The sequence below is a fragment of the Rhinolophus sinicus genome, linkage group LG01 (genome assembly GCF_036562045.2).
Source record: "Rhinolophus sinicus isolate RSC01 linkage group LG01, ASM3656204v1, whole genome shotgun sequence".
NCBI classification, from domain to species: domain Eukaryota; kingdom Metazoa; phylum Chordata; class Mammalia; order Chiroptera; family Rhinolophidae; genus Rhinolophus; species Rhinolophus sinicus.
In genome coordinates, this window is record NC_133751.1 from 78,853,221 (window position 1) to 78,866,164 (window position 12,944).

General features: G+C 38.1%; 1 protein-coding gene across 39 annotated transcripts in view; it reads left to right on the forward strand.

Moving 5' to 3' along the window:
• ABI3BP (ABI family member 3 binding protein) overlaps positions 1-12,944 on the forward strand; it is a 259,027-nt gene that overhangs the window by 216,697 nt on the left and 29,386 nt on the right. For all 39 annotated transcript variants that reach the window (XM_074332670.1, XM_019756510.2, XM_074332723.1 and 36 more), the window contains 5 exons: positions 1,272-1,349; positions 2,845-2,949; positions 5,921-6,049; positions 6,578-6,646; positions 12,689-12,898. In XM_074332670.1, the coding sequence (XP_074188771.1) occupies positions 1,272-1,349; positions 2,845-2,949; positions 5,921-6,049; positions 6,578-6,646; positions 12,689-12,898 (591 nt within the window). The remainder of the gene's footprint in view (positions 1-1,271; positions 1,350-2,844; positions 2,950-5,920; positions 6,050-6,577; positions 6,647-12,688; positions 12,899-12,944) is intronic.

Genomic DNA, 12,944 nt, shown 5'->3' on the forward strand with positions numbered 1-12,944 from the left:
AATTATTATATTAATAATTATAATGTTGATACATGATGTTAATTATCACAGCATTATATTAATTATAATGTTAGTTTGTAATACTATAGTAATTATAATTAATATTTAATTTCATAAATTAATGTGGGAATATCGCCTAATTTTCGGCAAGCAAAGCTTTTGTTGTATATTTAATCAATATATCTGTCTGCACATTAATGAGATTGAGTGTGTAATGTCCCTACAGTGTCCATGTAACACAGTGAGCCCTCAAAACAGGATTATGCTTCTGGTTGTGCTTGTCATTGTTAATGTACTAACTAGTATATTAATTAAATGTTCTCAGTTTTTAATATGTGAATTATAGGAAGGTCTTCAGGGTATAGAGTCATTTTTTTTTTTTAGCATTGGCCATTATATGTAATGTGATATTTACTTTTAGATTCTAAAAATGTCTGTTTCTATTCTTTCTTAATAAAGACTGTCAGCCACATCAGGGATGATTATTTTATAATGTAAAAGAATTGTGACTTTAAAAAATAGGATGAATTCTAAATTGGTTTTCTCTACCCTGAGGGCAGCCACCCAAACTCCAGGCATGTGTTTTTAGGTGAAGAGCTGAGTAATAATAACCACCAGATTATGTTTGAGAAATTTAGAAGATAAAATGTCACACAAAGCAATTTTCAGATCAGTTTCCTTTAAATAGCAGTTGGATTTCCAGGCCTGCCCAGGCCTAATTTACAAATCTCAAAGGTACAGATCCAGTTTGTGGCCTAACCAGCTGGATAGTGAAAGCCCCTCCAGAAATATTTTAAAAGTCAATCCATTCAGTATAGGCTCAAACACATTGGAATTTTAAGGTTTTGTTTTTTTTAATGGGGATAGAGTAGTTGGAGGAAATTCTTTTTTTAAAAGAAACCACAAAATGTACCCATGAATACTGGCAAAAAAAAATGGCCAGTCCCTGCAGAAGAAATCTTCCTGGTGAGGCAATACCACCTAGGAAGGCAGTGTGGGATGGTACCATGGAAAATAAAGACAAAACCACAATCCACAATCAAATGTTGACGCCTAAGAAAATATCACAGTCAAGAAATGTAGGCCTTTGAATATTTTTTCAATATGTAGATGGGAGAAGCCAATTAAAACGTCTGGGCACAAAATCACCAGTGTCCTTGCTCTGCAAAGAATGCACATTGCCACTGACAACTCTCCCAAGTTTCCATGAAGAAGAACATTTAGCACTTTTTTGCGATGTATTTATTCCACGTTCTTATCTCTTCTCATAGGGGTCAAACAACCACCGAAGCCATCAGGCACTGGCAGAAATGCGTCGGTGGATTCTACTCACTTCACAAAAAAACCAGGTAGGGAAAAGGTGCTCACTGCCTTCCTCAGCTCTGCACTGAAACTCTGGCAGTAACTTTTGTTGCAGCAAAAACAGCAGTAGCTACACAGTCCCCAGTGCTTTGGAATCATGCTAACAGGACATGGGGTTTGCTAGGAACACATTCCAAAATCTTACCTTTGGGGGAATGAAAAGTGCTCTTAGTGCACAAATTAAACATTACTGCAAACCTCTAAAGGGGGTACCAATTGAATAATTGCTTTATATCATGGTCTGAGGGGCCACAACGGACAAATGCTGACAAGTCGCTGTGGGCTCTAGTTTTCATCTCATGTTCAAATTTTGCTCTTCTGTAATTTATTACAATAGGCTTTTGACTGACAGGATTTGTGTTTCTAGTTTAAGACTATGCTCTCTATTTTAAGCCAAAATTACGTAGTTGGTGACTTGGAATATCTTTGCATTGAATAAGGACTCTGTGTGTTTTGAAAGGATACTGTGAAACCTACTCTGGTGTATTAATGTCTGGTGTACAGGTCCATCAGTACCACTTCCCCTCCACAGACATGCATGCACTTGCACGTACCTACCTCCTGGTATCCTAAGCAGCACTTAAAACCACAGGGCATTTTCCTGGATAGTCAAAGATTGTCTGTGCTTAAAGATTTTTAAGCCAATGTCTATTATGTGAAGAGAAGAATTTTTAAGCTATCCTACAGGATTAAGGTCGACTGCTGCAGGCACGTCTAGCCTTGACAGCCTTTGTGCAAACTAGATACCTTGTGCAATTTATAAATGATACCACTTCCCTCTGCCCTTTAGGCAAACCATTTAGAAAAGTGTGCCCTTACTCTGGGGTGGCAGCCTTGCAACAGAGTGTGTAGGTGGATGAGCAGAGTGGGAGTTAAACTGGCTCCCACTTACACACCTCCGGCCAGGTGCCCCGGTACAGTACACAACCCTTTACAGTGACTCTTCTCTCTGTAGGCACAGGGTTCCAGCTTCTGTCTTCAGGGCTTCTTTGTTGTAATAATTTAAGTTCTGAACGTGTTTAATTATAATTACATAATAGTGTTGGGGGCAGGGGTGGATCACCCACTAAAGGAGAAATTATATGCTTTAATAACTTGAAGCTATACAGGTGTAAGAATTGTAGTCTCAAAATCAAAGGCATTTGGAGACAAGGAAGCTCGGAAATGCTACAGTTGAGCCTATATGGGAAACTAAAGATGTTAAATTCTATGCATCTATACAGCCTTTCAAAAGGCAAATATGCCTGTATATCTTTATCTATAATTAGAAGATTCTTTTCCATGTACTAATGTGCTTCATTATCCCTGGGTATACTACAAACATTAATTTAGAAGAATATTAGAAAATATTACTCAAGCACTTTTCCATAGAGTATTTTCTGTCATCCAACTACTAATTACCAAATGTTTTAGTTTTTAAAAACTTGTGATTTGTATAGAGTGAATGCTTATGACAGCTTTATCTGTAATATAATCTCTTAGCTATAATCCCAGGCACTCGCCGCCCACCCTTGCCACCTAGACCTATACCCCCCCGAAGAAAACCACTGCCACCAAATAACGTCACTGGAAAGCCAGGAAGTGCAGGTACGTCAGTCATATACATTCCTTATCCCTCCCTGATTTTGTTTTTACAAGCCCTTCTTGGTGTACTAGTTCAGGGAATGGACAAGCCCTTGATGTGTGTGGCACATATTTGCGTGGGCCCTGAAGACCAGACGCTGTAAATCACTGAATCCTGTCCTGATTCTCATTGGGTAGACTGAAAAAAAAGCATCTAGGCCAGTGTGCTTCTTAGATGTTGGAGCCGAGACAGAAACTAACTCAGGCCCTTCAAGAAGTAGATTTTATTTCGGACAAGATATGGTACATTGCCAACCCACCAGGGGTAACGGAAAATGTGATGCCTTCTCATCAGCTTATCATTCTGTCTTCTGAAATAAAATCCTATGCATCTCATTGAAAGCTCCCCTGCCCACCAGCCTTCACGCTGGTCCCAGTATTATTAGTAGGGGGAAGAGTAGGGACTAAAATATTAGCAGCTCTAGGCTGTGCAACAACACAGGACTATATTTTAGAAGTCAAGCTGCCTCTCACCTCTGTGCCTTGGCGTGTGTTGTCTCCTGCGAGAATGACCCCTCCCAGTCACCTGGGATACGCATACTTCACCCTTTTCTTGAAGAAGCCTTCTCTAGCTCCTCAAAGTAGTCTTAGCATTGCCTCTCTGTTCTATTGGTTCTTGATACAAACCTGTCACAGCCAAGAGCAAATTGCTTTATACTTGTTTCTTAGCATCCTTGCCTTCTCTACTAGACTCTGTGATGACAGAATCTTTGGTACATTTTCTCTGAATTCCCAGAACCAAATCCAGTGCTTGGCACATAGAAGATATTTGATATGTAATCACTGAGTGAATAAATGAGTGAAATTAAGAATCAGTGAAAATTGACCCCAGTCCAGAGCAAAGCTTTACCTCATTTCTCTTAAGGGCTCTCCCACTGGACTTACCAGCTGATCACAGCATGTTCCCCATCTTTCCTCCCTCTTGCCACCATCTCTACTTCTTAAATATCTTATAGGTAGAATCAGGATTAAAGTGTTAAAGACAGCTATGAAAGATGACAGTGATAAGAGTTTATGTGAAAGGAAATGGATGTCACACTTTTTATAGGATCAAAGAGGGGCATGGTGGTGGAGAGGCATCGCATGCAAGGTGAAGTCTAATTGTTTTAGATCAGGAAGGAGGACTCAGCCTCTCATCTGTGCATCTGGTGTCTCCCTGAGTCAAGGCCCAGGGACATAGCCCCAGTGAGCATACCTGGTTTTCCTCATTAATTGGAACCTGGGGTCAAATTGGATGAGTCACAGGCTGAAAGTGATGCCTGAGTGACTCCCATGAAAAACTCAGGGTCTCCCCACACAAGGCTTCCCTATAAATGCTGTGTCTTCAGCAGCAGACCCATGGCCTTGGTTCCTGCCATATAAACCCTTGTTCTCTCCCATCAGTAACGATAGCTCTGGTACAGCACCCCCAGCTGAAGAACAGAAACATAAATACATTCCACCTGTGAGATTAACGCTAATCTCCCAGCTCCCAGTCTTGCTATCCACCTCTACCTCTAAGGAAATGGCTGCATCGAGGAGCTAAACACAAACAAGAGCAGTTGCACAGTTTGGGTCCGATAACCATGACAGAAAGTGCATCCTGAATTCAGGAATCAGGGCCTGGCCTGAATGTGCATGCGAGAACTGTCTTAGGCTACCATGTGGCATCCTCCATTGTCCCCTATGTCCAGATCTACAGAGACCTTAGAGTGCCCCTCTCCTTGCCAGGGTGAAAGTGCTATGCCAGCATTTCCTGCTGGCTCTGCCGACTCTAAAATTCTCCTGCGGGCTGCTGTGCAGCTTCTCTTGGTGTTTGCTCACCCTCTCGTTGTGGCCCTCTCCCACCACGACCAGGAGCACGAGTCTGCCGGGGTTGGACCAGAAGCCCGTCTGAGTGAACTTATCCATGATTTCATGCTGGGCCATGGTCTGTGGGTCAGTCTTGTACCCCTTGACTCTTTATTGTCTGAGAACGATTCCTTTTCCCAGAACTATAAAATCCAATCTAGCACCCATTGTACCCTAGACACCCAGACTTGCCTGAACCTTGGGATGGATCCAGTTTTGGAGACCTATTAGTGTTTTTAGTGGAGGAGACACTGGAATATGGCATCTCTGGGCCCCATTGTTCTGTCTAGTAGGCCAGAATCACAGATGTTATCTTAGAAATCTTGTTCTTCTTCTTCAGCCACACCAATTCATCTCCAAGTCAGGCCATTACATCTCCTTGACCTCTCCCAGGTCTGACACCTTCCATTTAGCCTCACTGCTTTTGCTGTAGCTCACGGTGACACAGCCCTTGCCTGCACAACTGCTGTGTCTCCTGACTTCTCTCTCAGCCACCAGCCTTGCACCCTAACCATCCACCCTCTTCTCATCTGACCTTGTTACTTCTCTATTGAAAATCTTCCATTGGGTCTTTGTTGTCTAAAAATAATGTTCAAATCCATGGCATGGAAGATTCCTTATGACCTCCCTTCCCCACCCTCTACTCTCAGCTCTCACTGCACCCAGAGCACTCGGCTCTCACCCCTTCAAATTAAACACTCCAAATGGTTTCATATTTCCCTGACTTGGTTCTTCTGGCAACCTCTGACTAGCATACAGCTCTCATACCCACCTACTGATCACTTATCTTCTTCATTGGCACATCCTCTGTGAAGACATTGCCACCTTCCCCCATCCCAAACCCTTCATCTGTCCCCGCAGACATTACTGCTCCCTCCCCTCTCTGTGACCTTATCCAGTTCTTTCACAATATCTATAATGCTTCAATACATTGGCTCACACATCTATCTCCATCAAGGACACCAGGTCTAGTTTTCTCTCCAAGCCTGGCATATAGTGCCAAGCTAATGGTAAGTGTTTAATAAATATGTATTGGATAAATAAATGGGGAACTTGGCAGTGCTCCTAGAAGGTCTGACTGCTTTGTATGAATTCTCCATTACAGGAATCATTTCATCAGGCCGAGTAACTTCCCCACCCTTGAGGGCAACACTCAGACCTACTGGAGCTCCCTCTGAGAGAACAGAGATAGATAAAAAGCAACCAACAGCTCCTGCCTCAGGAGAAGATCTTGGTTAGTATGTCAGTCACTTCCCGCTGGAGGCTTAGCTACAAAGTACTAAAAGATTTCAAACTAGTGGGGGAAGAGTCTTAGTTCTGGATCATCTATTTTACTCAATTTTATGATTAATATGAGTCTTTTTAAATGATACTTATTTTTAATGCTTTGGTATAGAACATGCTCCTTCGCTTCACAGACAGGGGAAAGTGCACACGTTTTTAGAAAATTATTTGTGAAAAGATCTGGATTACCCAATGCTTCTTACTAAATCATATGTCATTACTAATTACACATACCTTAATTTATTAGTGAGTATTAGCTACTTGGTTGTCATCCTTAAAACATTGTTACACTCTAAAGTACCTGCAGCAGGACACAAAGGCCTTTTATTGTGGATAATATGAACAATAATAATAATAGAAATCAAAGTTGCCAGCAATTGACTAGGAGACATATTAAATATGTAGAGTCTTTACTACTTTTTATTGTATTGTGAAACTTTATCTTTTGCCAAAATTATTTATTATATTCCATTCTCAGGTAATATAACTGACTTTAGCTCAAGTCCAACAAGAGAAACTGATCCTCTTGGGAAGCCCAGATTCAAAGGTATGTATGGTTGGCTCCAAATCTCAATTTTGACAAGGGGTGTATCTCAATTTTTCAGTGGGTGTATCACTCAGCTGTTGCTGTGTAACAAACAACTATACTATAATGAGGATTATAGTATAACATAATCTATAATATACTATAATGTACTATAAGAAGGATTTACTTCTCGTGTGTACAAGTCACCTTCATGATATTAACAAACATGGGGGTCAGCTGATCTAGGACGTCGTTGGCTGGGTGGTTCTGCTACTAGCAGCAGGTACAGCTAGGCCTCTAGAGGATTGGGGCCAGGTCTGCTCCTCACCTGCTAATTCTGTTGTCCAGGATGAAGGACTAAGAGTGACCCAGGGGAAGTCCTTCCCATGACTAGGAAAAATCAAGAGAGGGGGAATCCAAAAACACAACCACATTTTAAGCTCCTTCTTGTGTTACACCTGCCAATATCCATTGGCCAAAAAACAGTCATACAGCCAAGCTCAAATCAAGAATTGGATATAGAGAATATTTTTGGACAGTAATCTAGTCTAACTCAGTAGAAGAGATGTAATATGATATAGAGCCCAGTATTTCTTTTTGTGATATTTTGTTCTGAAATATTAAACTTGATCAATTTTAACACATGTGTACACTCACGAAGCCATCGTTGTGATCAAGATAATGAATCAGGCACCACCTCCAAAAGTTATAATCCCTCCCTCTCACTCCTCCCACCCAACCTCTAGTCCCTGGGTAACCACAGACCTGCTATACTGTAGACCAGTATGCATTTTGTGAAATTTTATACAAAAGTGTGAACTCTTTACTGGTTTCTTTTACGAAGCATAATTACTTGGAGATTCATCCAGGTTGTAGCATGGATTAATAATCCATTCATTTTCTATTACTGATTAGTATTCTATTGGATGGATATATAATAATTTATTTATAAAACCTGTTCATGACATTTGGGTTGTCTCTAATATTTTTTACATTACCCATAAAGCTGCTACAACTATTCACGTACAAGTTGTTGTATAGACATATGCTCTCATTCCTTTTGGACAAATGCCTATAAGGAAAATGTATAGATTATATGTAAGTGTATAGTTCACATTTTAAGAAACTACCACACTGTTTTCCACAGTAGTTGAAAACAGCATATGAGAGTCCAGTTTCTCCTCGTCTTTGCCAACACTTGGTATGGCCAGTCTTCTTAATTTCAACCATTTTAATAGGTATATAGCAGTATCTGATTGTGATTTTACTTTGCATATCCCTAATAACTAAGAATTTCTAACATCTTTTCATGTCCTTATTTGCCATCTGTATATCTTTTATGGGGTGTCTGTTCAAAATTTTTGTCCATTTTTTCTTATGGAGTTGCTTATTTTCTTATTGTTGAGTTTAAGAGTCTTCATATTTTCTGGGGAGGAGACCTGTTTTAGATACATGCTTTGCAATATTTTCTCCCAGTGTGTGTGGCTTTTCTTTTTAATTTTAATGAAGTGTTGTTTATCATTTTGGCTCTTTATAGACTGTATTTTAGGTGTTGTATTTAAGAAATCATGGACTAATCAGAGATCATAAGACCTCCTCCGTTTCCTTCTAGAATTTTTCTACTTTTATTTCTAGGTCTGTGATCCATATTGAATCAAATTTTGTATGTGATACAAGGAACGAGCTAGCTAATTTTCTTGCTTATGGATGTCTAATGATGTTTTAGCATCATTTGTTGAAAAAACTATTCTTTCTCCACTGAATTTCATTCTACTTTTGTGCAAAATCGAGAGAGAGAGAGAGAGAGAGAGAGAGAGAGAGAGAGAGAGAGACAGAGAGAGACCGGGAGCTCTCTACTCTGTTCCATTGGTCTACTTACCTTTATATAAATACCAGTGTCTGGATTACTTGGTTTTATAATAAGTGCTGTAATCAGGTTGTGTTAGTTCTCTAACATTGTTCTTATTTTTCAAAGTTGTTTTGGTGATTCTGGGTCCTTTGGATTTCTATCTGAATTTTAGAATCAATTTATAAATGTCTAAAGAAAATAGCCTGCTTGCTTCGATTTTTATTAGAATGGTGTTGAATCTATAGGTCAATTGGAAAAAATTGACAGCTGTACAATATTGACTCTTCCTACCTATGAACATTGTATATCTCACCATTTATTTAGGTCTTCAATTTTCCTCACCAATGTTTTGTAGTTTTCAGTTTATATGAAATAATAAAAGTATTTTTTACTTCAATTTTCAATTGTTCATTTCTAATACATAGAAAAACAATTGATTTTTGTACAGTGATTTCATATCCTGCAGCTTCAGAAAAACTCAGTAGCTTTTTTGTAGATCCTTTGGATTTCTATATATAGAATTATGTCATCTGAGAGTAAAGTTTTACTTCTTCCTTTCCAACTTGGGTGGCTTTTTTCTTTTCTTATTGTACTGGCTAGAGACTCCAATAAAATATTAAATAGAAATAGTGAGCACAGACATTCTTTCCTCATTTCTGATCATGTGGGAAAAGCATTTAGTCTTTCACCATTAAGTATGATGTTACCTGTAGGTTTTTCATAGATGCCCTTTATTGGGTTGAGAACGTTCCCTTCTATTCCTTCTTTGGTGAGAATTGTTATCAGAAATGAATGCAAGATTCTGTATAATGATTTTTCTGCTTCTATTGAGATGATTATATGGTTTTTCTTTTTCAATTTGTTAATATCATGAAGTAATTGTTTTTGAATTTTAAACTAACTTTGTATTCCAGGGAAAAATTCTATTTGGTCATAATGTATTTTCATTTTAATATATTGTTGGCTTTAATTTGCTAATATTTTGTTTGAAATTGTATTCAATAAGGGCTATTGGTCTGTAATTTTCTTGTAATGTCTAGGTCAAGTTTTTGTATCATAATAATGCTGAACTCTCCTCTTCAATTTCTGGAAGAGTATAGAATTGATATATCTTCTTCCCTAAATGTTTAGTAGTATTTACCAGTGAGGCATCTGAGCCTCACCTTCTTTTTACAAAAAGGATTTTATGTATAATTAAGTTTTTAAAATAGGTATAGAGCTATTCAGAATATTTTTTCTCCCCTGGTGAGCTTTGGTGATTTTTGTCTTTCAAGTTATTCATCCATTTCATCTAAGTTTTCCAATATTTTGGCATAAAATTGTTCATATTTTCTTGTTATCATTTTAATATCTGCAGAATCTGTAGTGAGTCACATCTCTCATTCCTGCTATTCACCTATCATCATCTTACTATTTGTTTTCTATTTTTCCCATTTATACTTTGTTCCCTCTTTTCCTCTTTTTTCAGCCTTCTTTAGATTATTTTTATGATTTCATTTTATCTTTTTTGTTGTCTTATTAGCTGTAACTCTTTGTTTTGTTATTTTAGTGGTGGTTCTGTAGTTTATAGCATACATCTTTAACTTACCACAAGCTTTCCTTCTGGTGATGTTCTACAACTTCACAAACAGAGTAAGAAACGCACATTAGTACCATAGCAGCTTTTCTCTCCCCTGGGTCTTTGGGCTATTTTATGCATTCTACTTTTACATGTTACATAAACAAAAACAATTATTTTTGTTTAAACAGTAAATTATCTTTTAGAGAGAATTAAATAATAAGAAAATATTATGTATATTTACCTGTGTTTACTATTTCCACTGTTCTTCTTCCCTTGGTGTGGATCCATATTTCTATCTGGCATCATTTTCTGCCTGCCTATTAATTTTCCTTGTGGGTCCGCTGGTCATGAATCCTTTTAGCTTTTGAATGTCTAAAAAATATTTTGTTTTTTTAAAAATATATTTTCACTAGTTATAGAATTCTAGTTTTTTTTTTTTCCTTTCAGTATCTAAAGACGTTGCTGCACTGCCTTCTCACTTGTATTCTTTCCAAAGAGAAATCTTCCATGATTTTTATCTTTGTTGTTCTATATATAATGTATGTGTCTTTTCTTCTCTGCCTCCTTCAACGATTTTATCCTGGTTTTGAGAAATTTGATTATGATTGGTGTAGTTTCTTCATGTTTGTTGTGCTTAAAAATCGAAGCTTTTTCTTTGAGCCTTTTGAATTTGTGGCGTTTTTGATGTTAACCTAAAAATAAAAAGCCAAAATGAGAGGCACAAGCATATATTTGAGATTGAAAAAAAAAGGTAGCTACTCGGGGAAGCACTGATTCAGGCAGAAACCCAAAGAGTGTTCGGAACAGGAGACAAAGGTAAGGGGTATTTATGAGAAAGGGAAAGGGAACATTTACTTCAATAGAAAGATGGAATTTCTATAGGTGCAGATAAGCTAACATAGTGACACTAATGCTAAACAATGTTTTTAATTTTCAGTTCCATAATCATCAGACTGGTAGACAGCCATACTATCTGCTTTCTTGTTATCCTTGCAGAGTTCTTTGGGACAAAATGTTACTTTAGGCCCAGTCCAAAGGTTATTTTGCCCCATTTTAACATTCCAAAGGTTTGAAGCATAAGCCATGCAAGCTAGTTGCTCTGGGATGGCAGCTCTGACTCCATTTTAAAGTGGTGTCATTTGTTATGTTTTACAGAGGTTTTTATGAAATTTGAAAAAATGTTGGCCATTATTTCTTCAAATTTTTTTTGCCCCCTTTTCTACTCAGATACTAAAATTATATGTATATTATACTACCTGGAGTTGTTCCACTAATACTCTTCATATTAATTATTTTTTTATCACCATTTGTATTTTGGGTAGTTTTTATTACTGTCTTTAAGTTCACCAATCTTGTTTTGCAATATCATATCTGTGTTAATTTCATCCAGTGTACTTTATATCTTACACATTTTAATTTTCATCTCTAGAGATTGGATTTGGGTCTTTTTTATATCTTTCATACCTTAACTTTTTGACCACATAGATTATGGTGATAACTGCTTTATTGTTTTTGTCTAATGATGCTAAAATCTATGCAAGTCCTAGGTTGTTTCAAATGATTTACTTTTCTCCTCATTAGGGTAATATTTCCCTGTTAATTTCATCTTCTTGGGTGTTGAATGTTTTTTGTTCCTAAAATGGTTTGGAATTTTGTCCTGGGGTACAGGTAGATTACTTGAAACTACTTCATCTTTTTGAGTCTAGCTTTTAAGATTTACTAGGTGAGATGAGAACTGTGTTTAGTGCAGGGCTAATTATTGCCCACTACTGAAGCAAGACCCTTTGAGTACTCTTTCCAATGCCCCATAAATTATGAGATTTAAACTATGCTCAGGGGGAACAAATTACTTTTGGATACTAGCCTAAGATACGAGGTCAGACATTTAAGTTCATGAACTCATCCTAGAAAAAGTGCTACATACCTCATTGCTGAATATCACTAGTCTCCTTTGAAGTACTCCCCTTGGGAAGTTATGCACTGATGCCAGTGCCTAGTCCACCCTTCAAAGCAATTTTGGAACTTTCTTTCTGGAATAGCCATCAGAGCTGTCATCATATTACCTTTGATGTCCTGAATGTCATCAAAATGTCTTCCTTTCAATATTTCCTTTATCTTTGGATAAAGAAAGAAGTTATTGGGGGCCAGATCAGGTGAGTAGGGAGGGTGTTCCAATACAGTTATTTGTTTACTGGCTAAAAACTCCCTCATAGGCAGTGCCATGTGAGCTGGTACATCGTCGTGATGCAAGAGCCATGAATGGTTGGCGAAAAGTTCCAGTTGTTTTCATCTCATATTTTCACGCAGCCTTTTCAGCTCTTCAAATAGTAAACTTGGTTAACTGTTTGTCCAGCTGGTACAAATTCATAATGAGTCATCCCTCTGAGATCAAAAAAGGTTAGCAACATCATTGCAACTAGTTTGCGAACCTAATTGCCATAACTCATATACCTACTTATGAAAGTAAATCAACAAAAAAGTCCATATTATGTATTCCAGAGACAGTAGGCTGAACCATCCACATCCCTGTTTTCACCCATCTGCTTATAATATGAGACCAAAAGTTCTCAAACAGATAATTATATCTATGAATTTACCTCCCTCTTCTTTACAAGTTCAGAAATGCTAAGTGTCAGAGTGTTCTCTCTCTCAGGTCCTCATGTGCGATACATCCAAAAGCCTGACAACAGGCCCTGCTCCATCACGGACTCCGTCAAACGGTTCCCCAAAGAGGAGGTTTTAGAGGGGAATGCCACCAGTCCACCGCAAAACCCACCTTCCAACCTCACTGTGGTCACCGTGGAAGGGTGTCCCTCATTTGTCATCTTGGACTGGGAGAAGCCACTAAATGACACTGTCACGGGTAAGAGGATGTTACTATGGTGGGAAGCTTTGATAATTCAATGCAT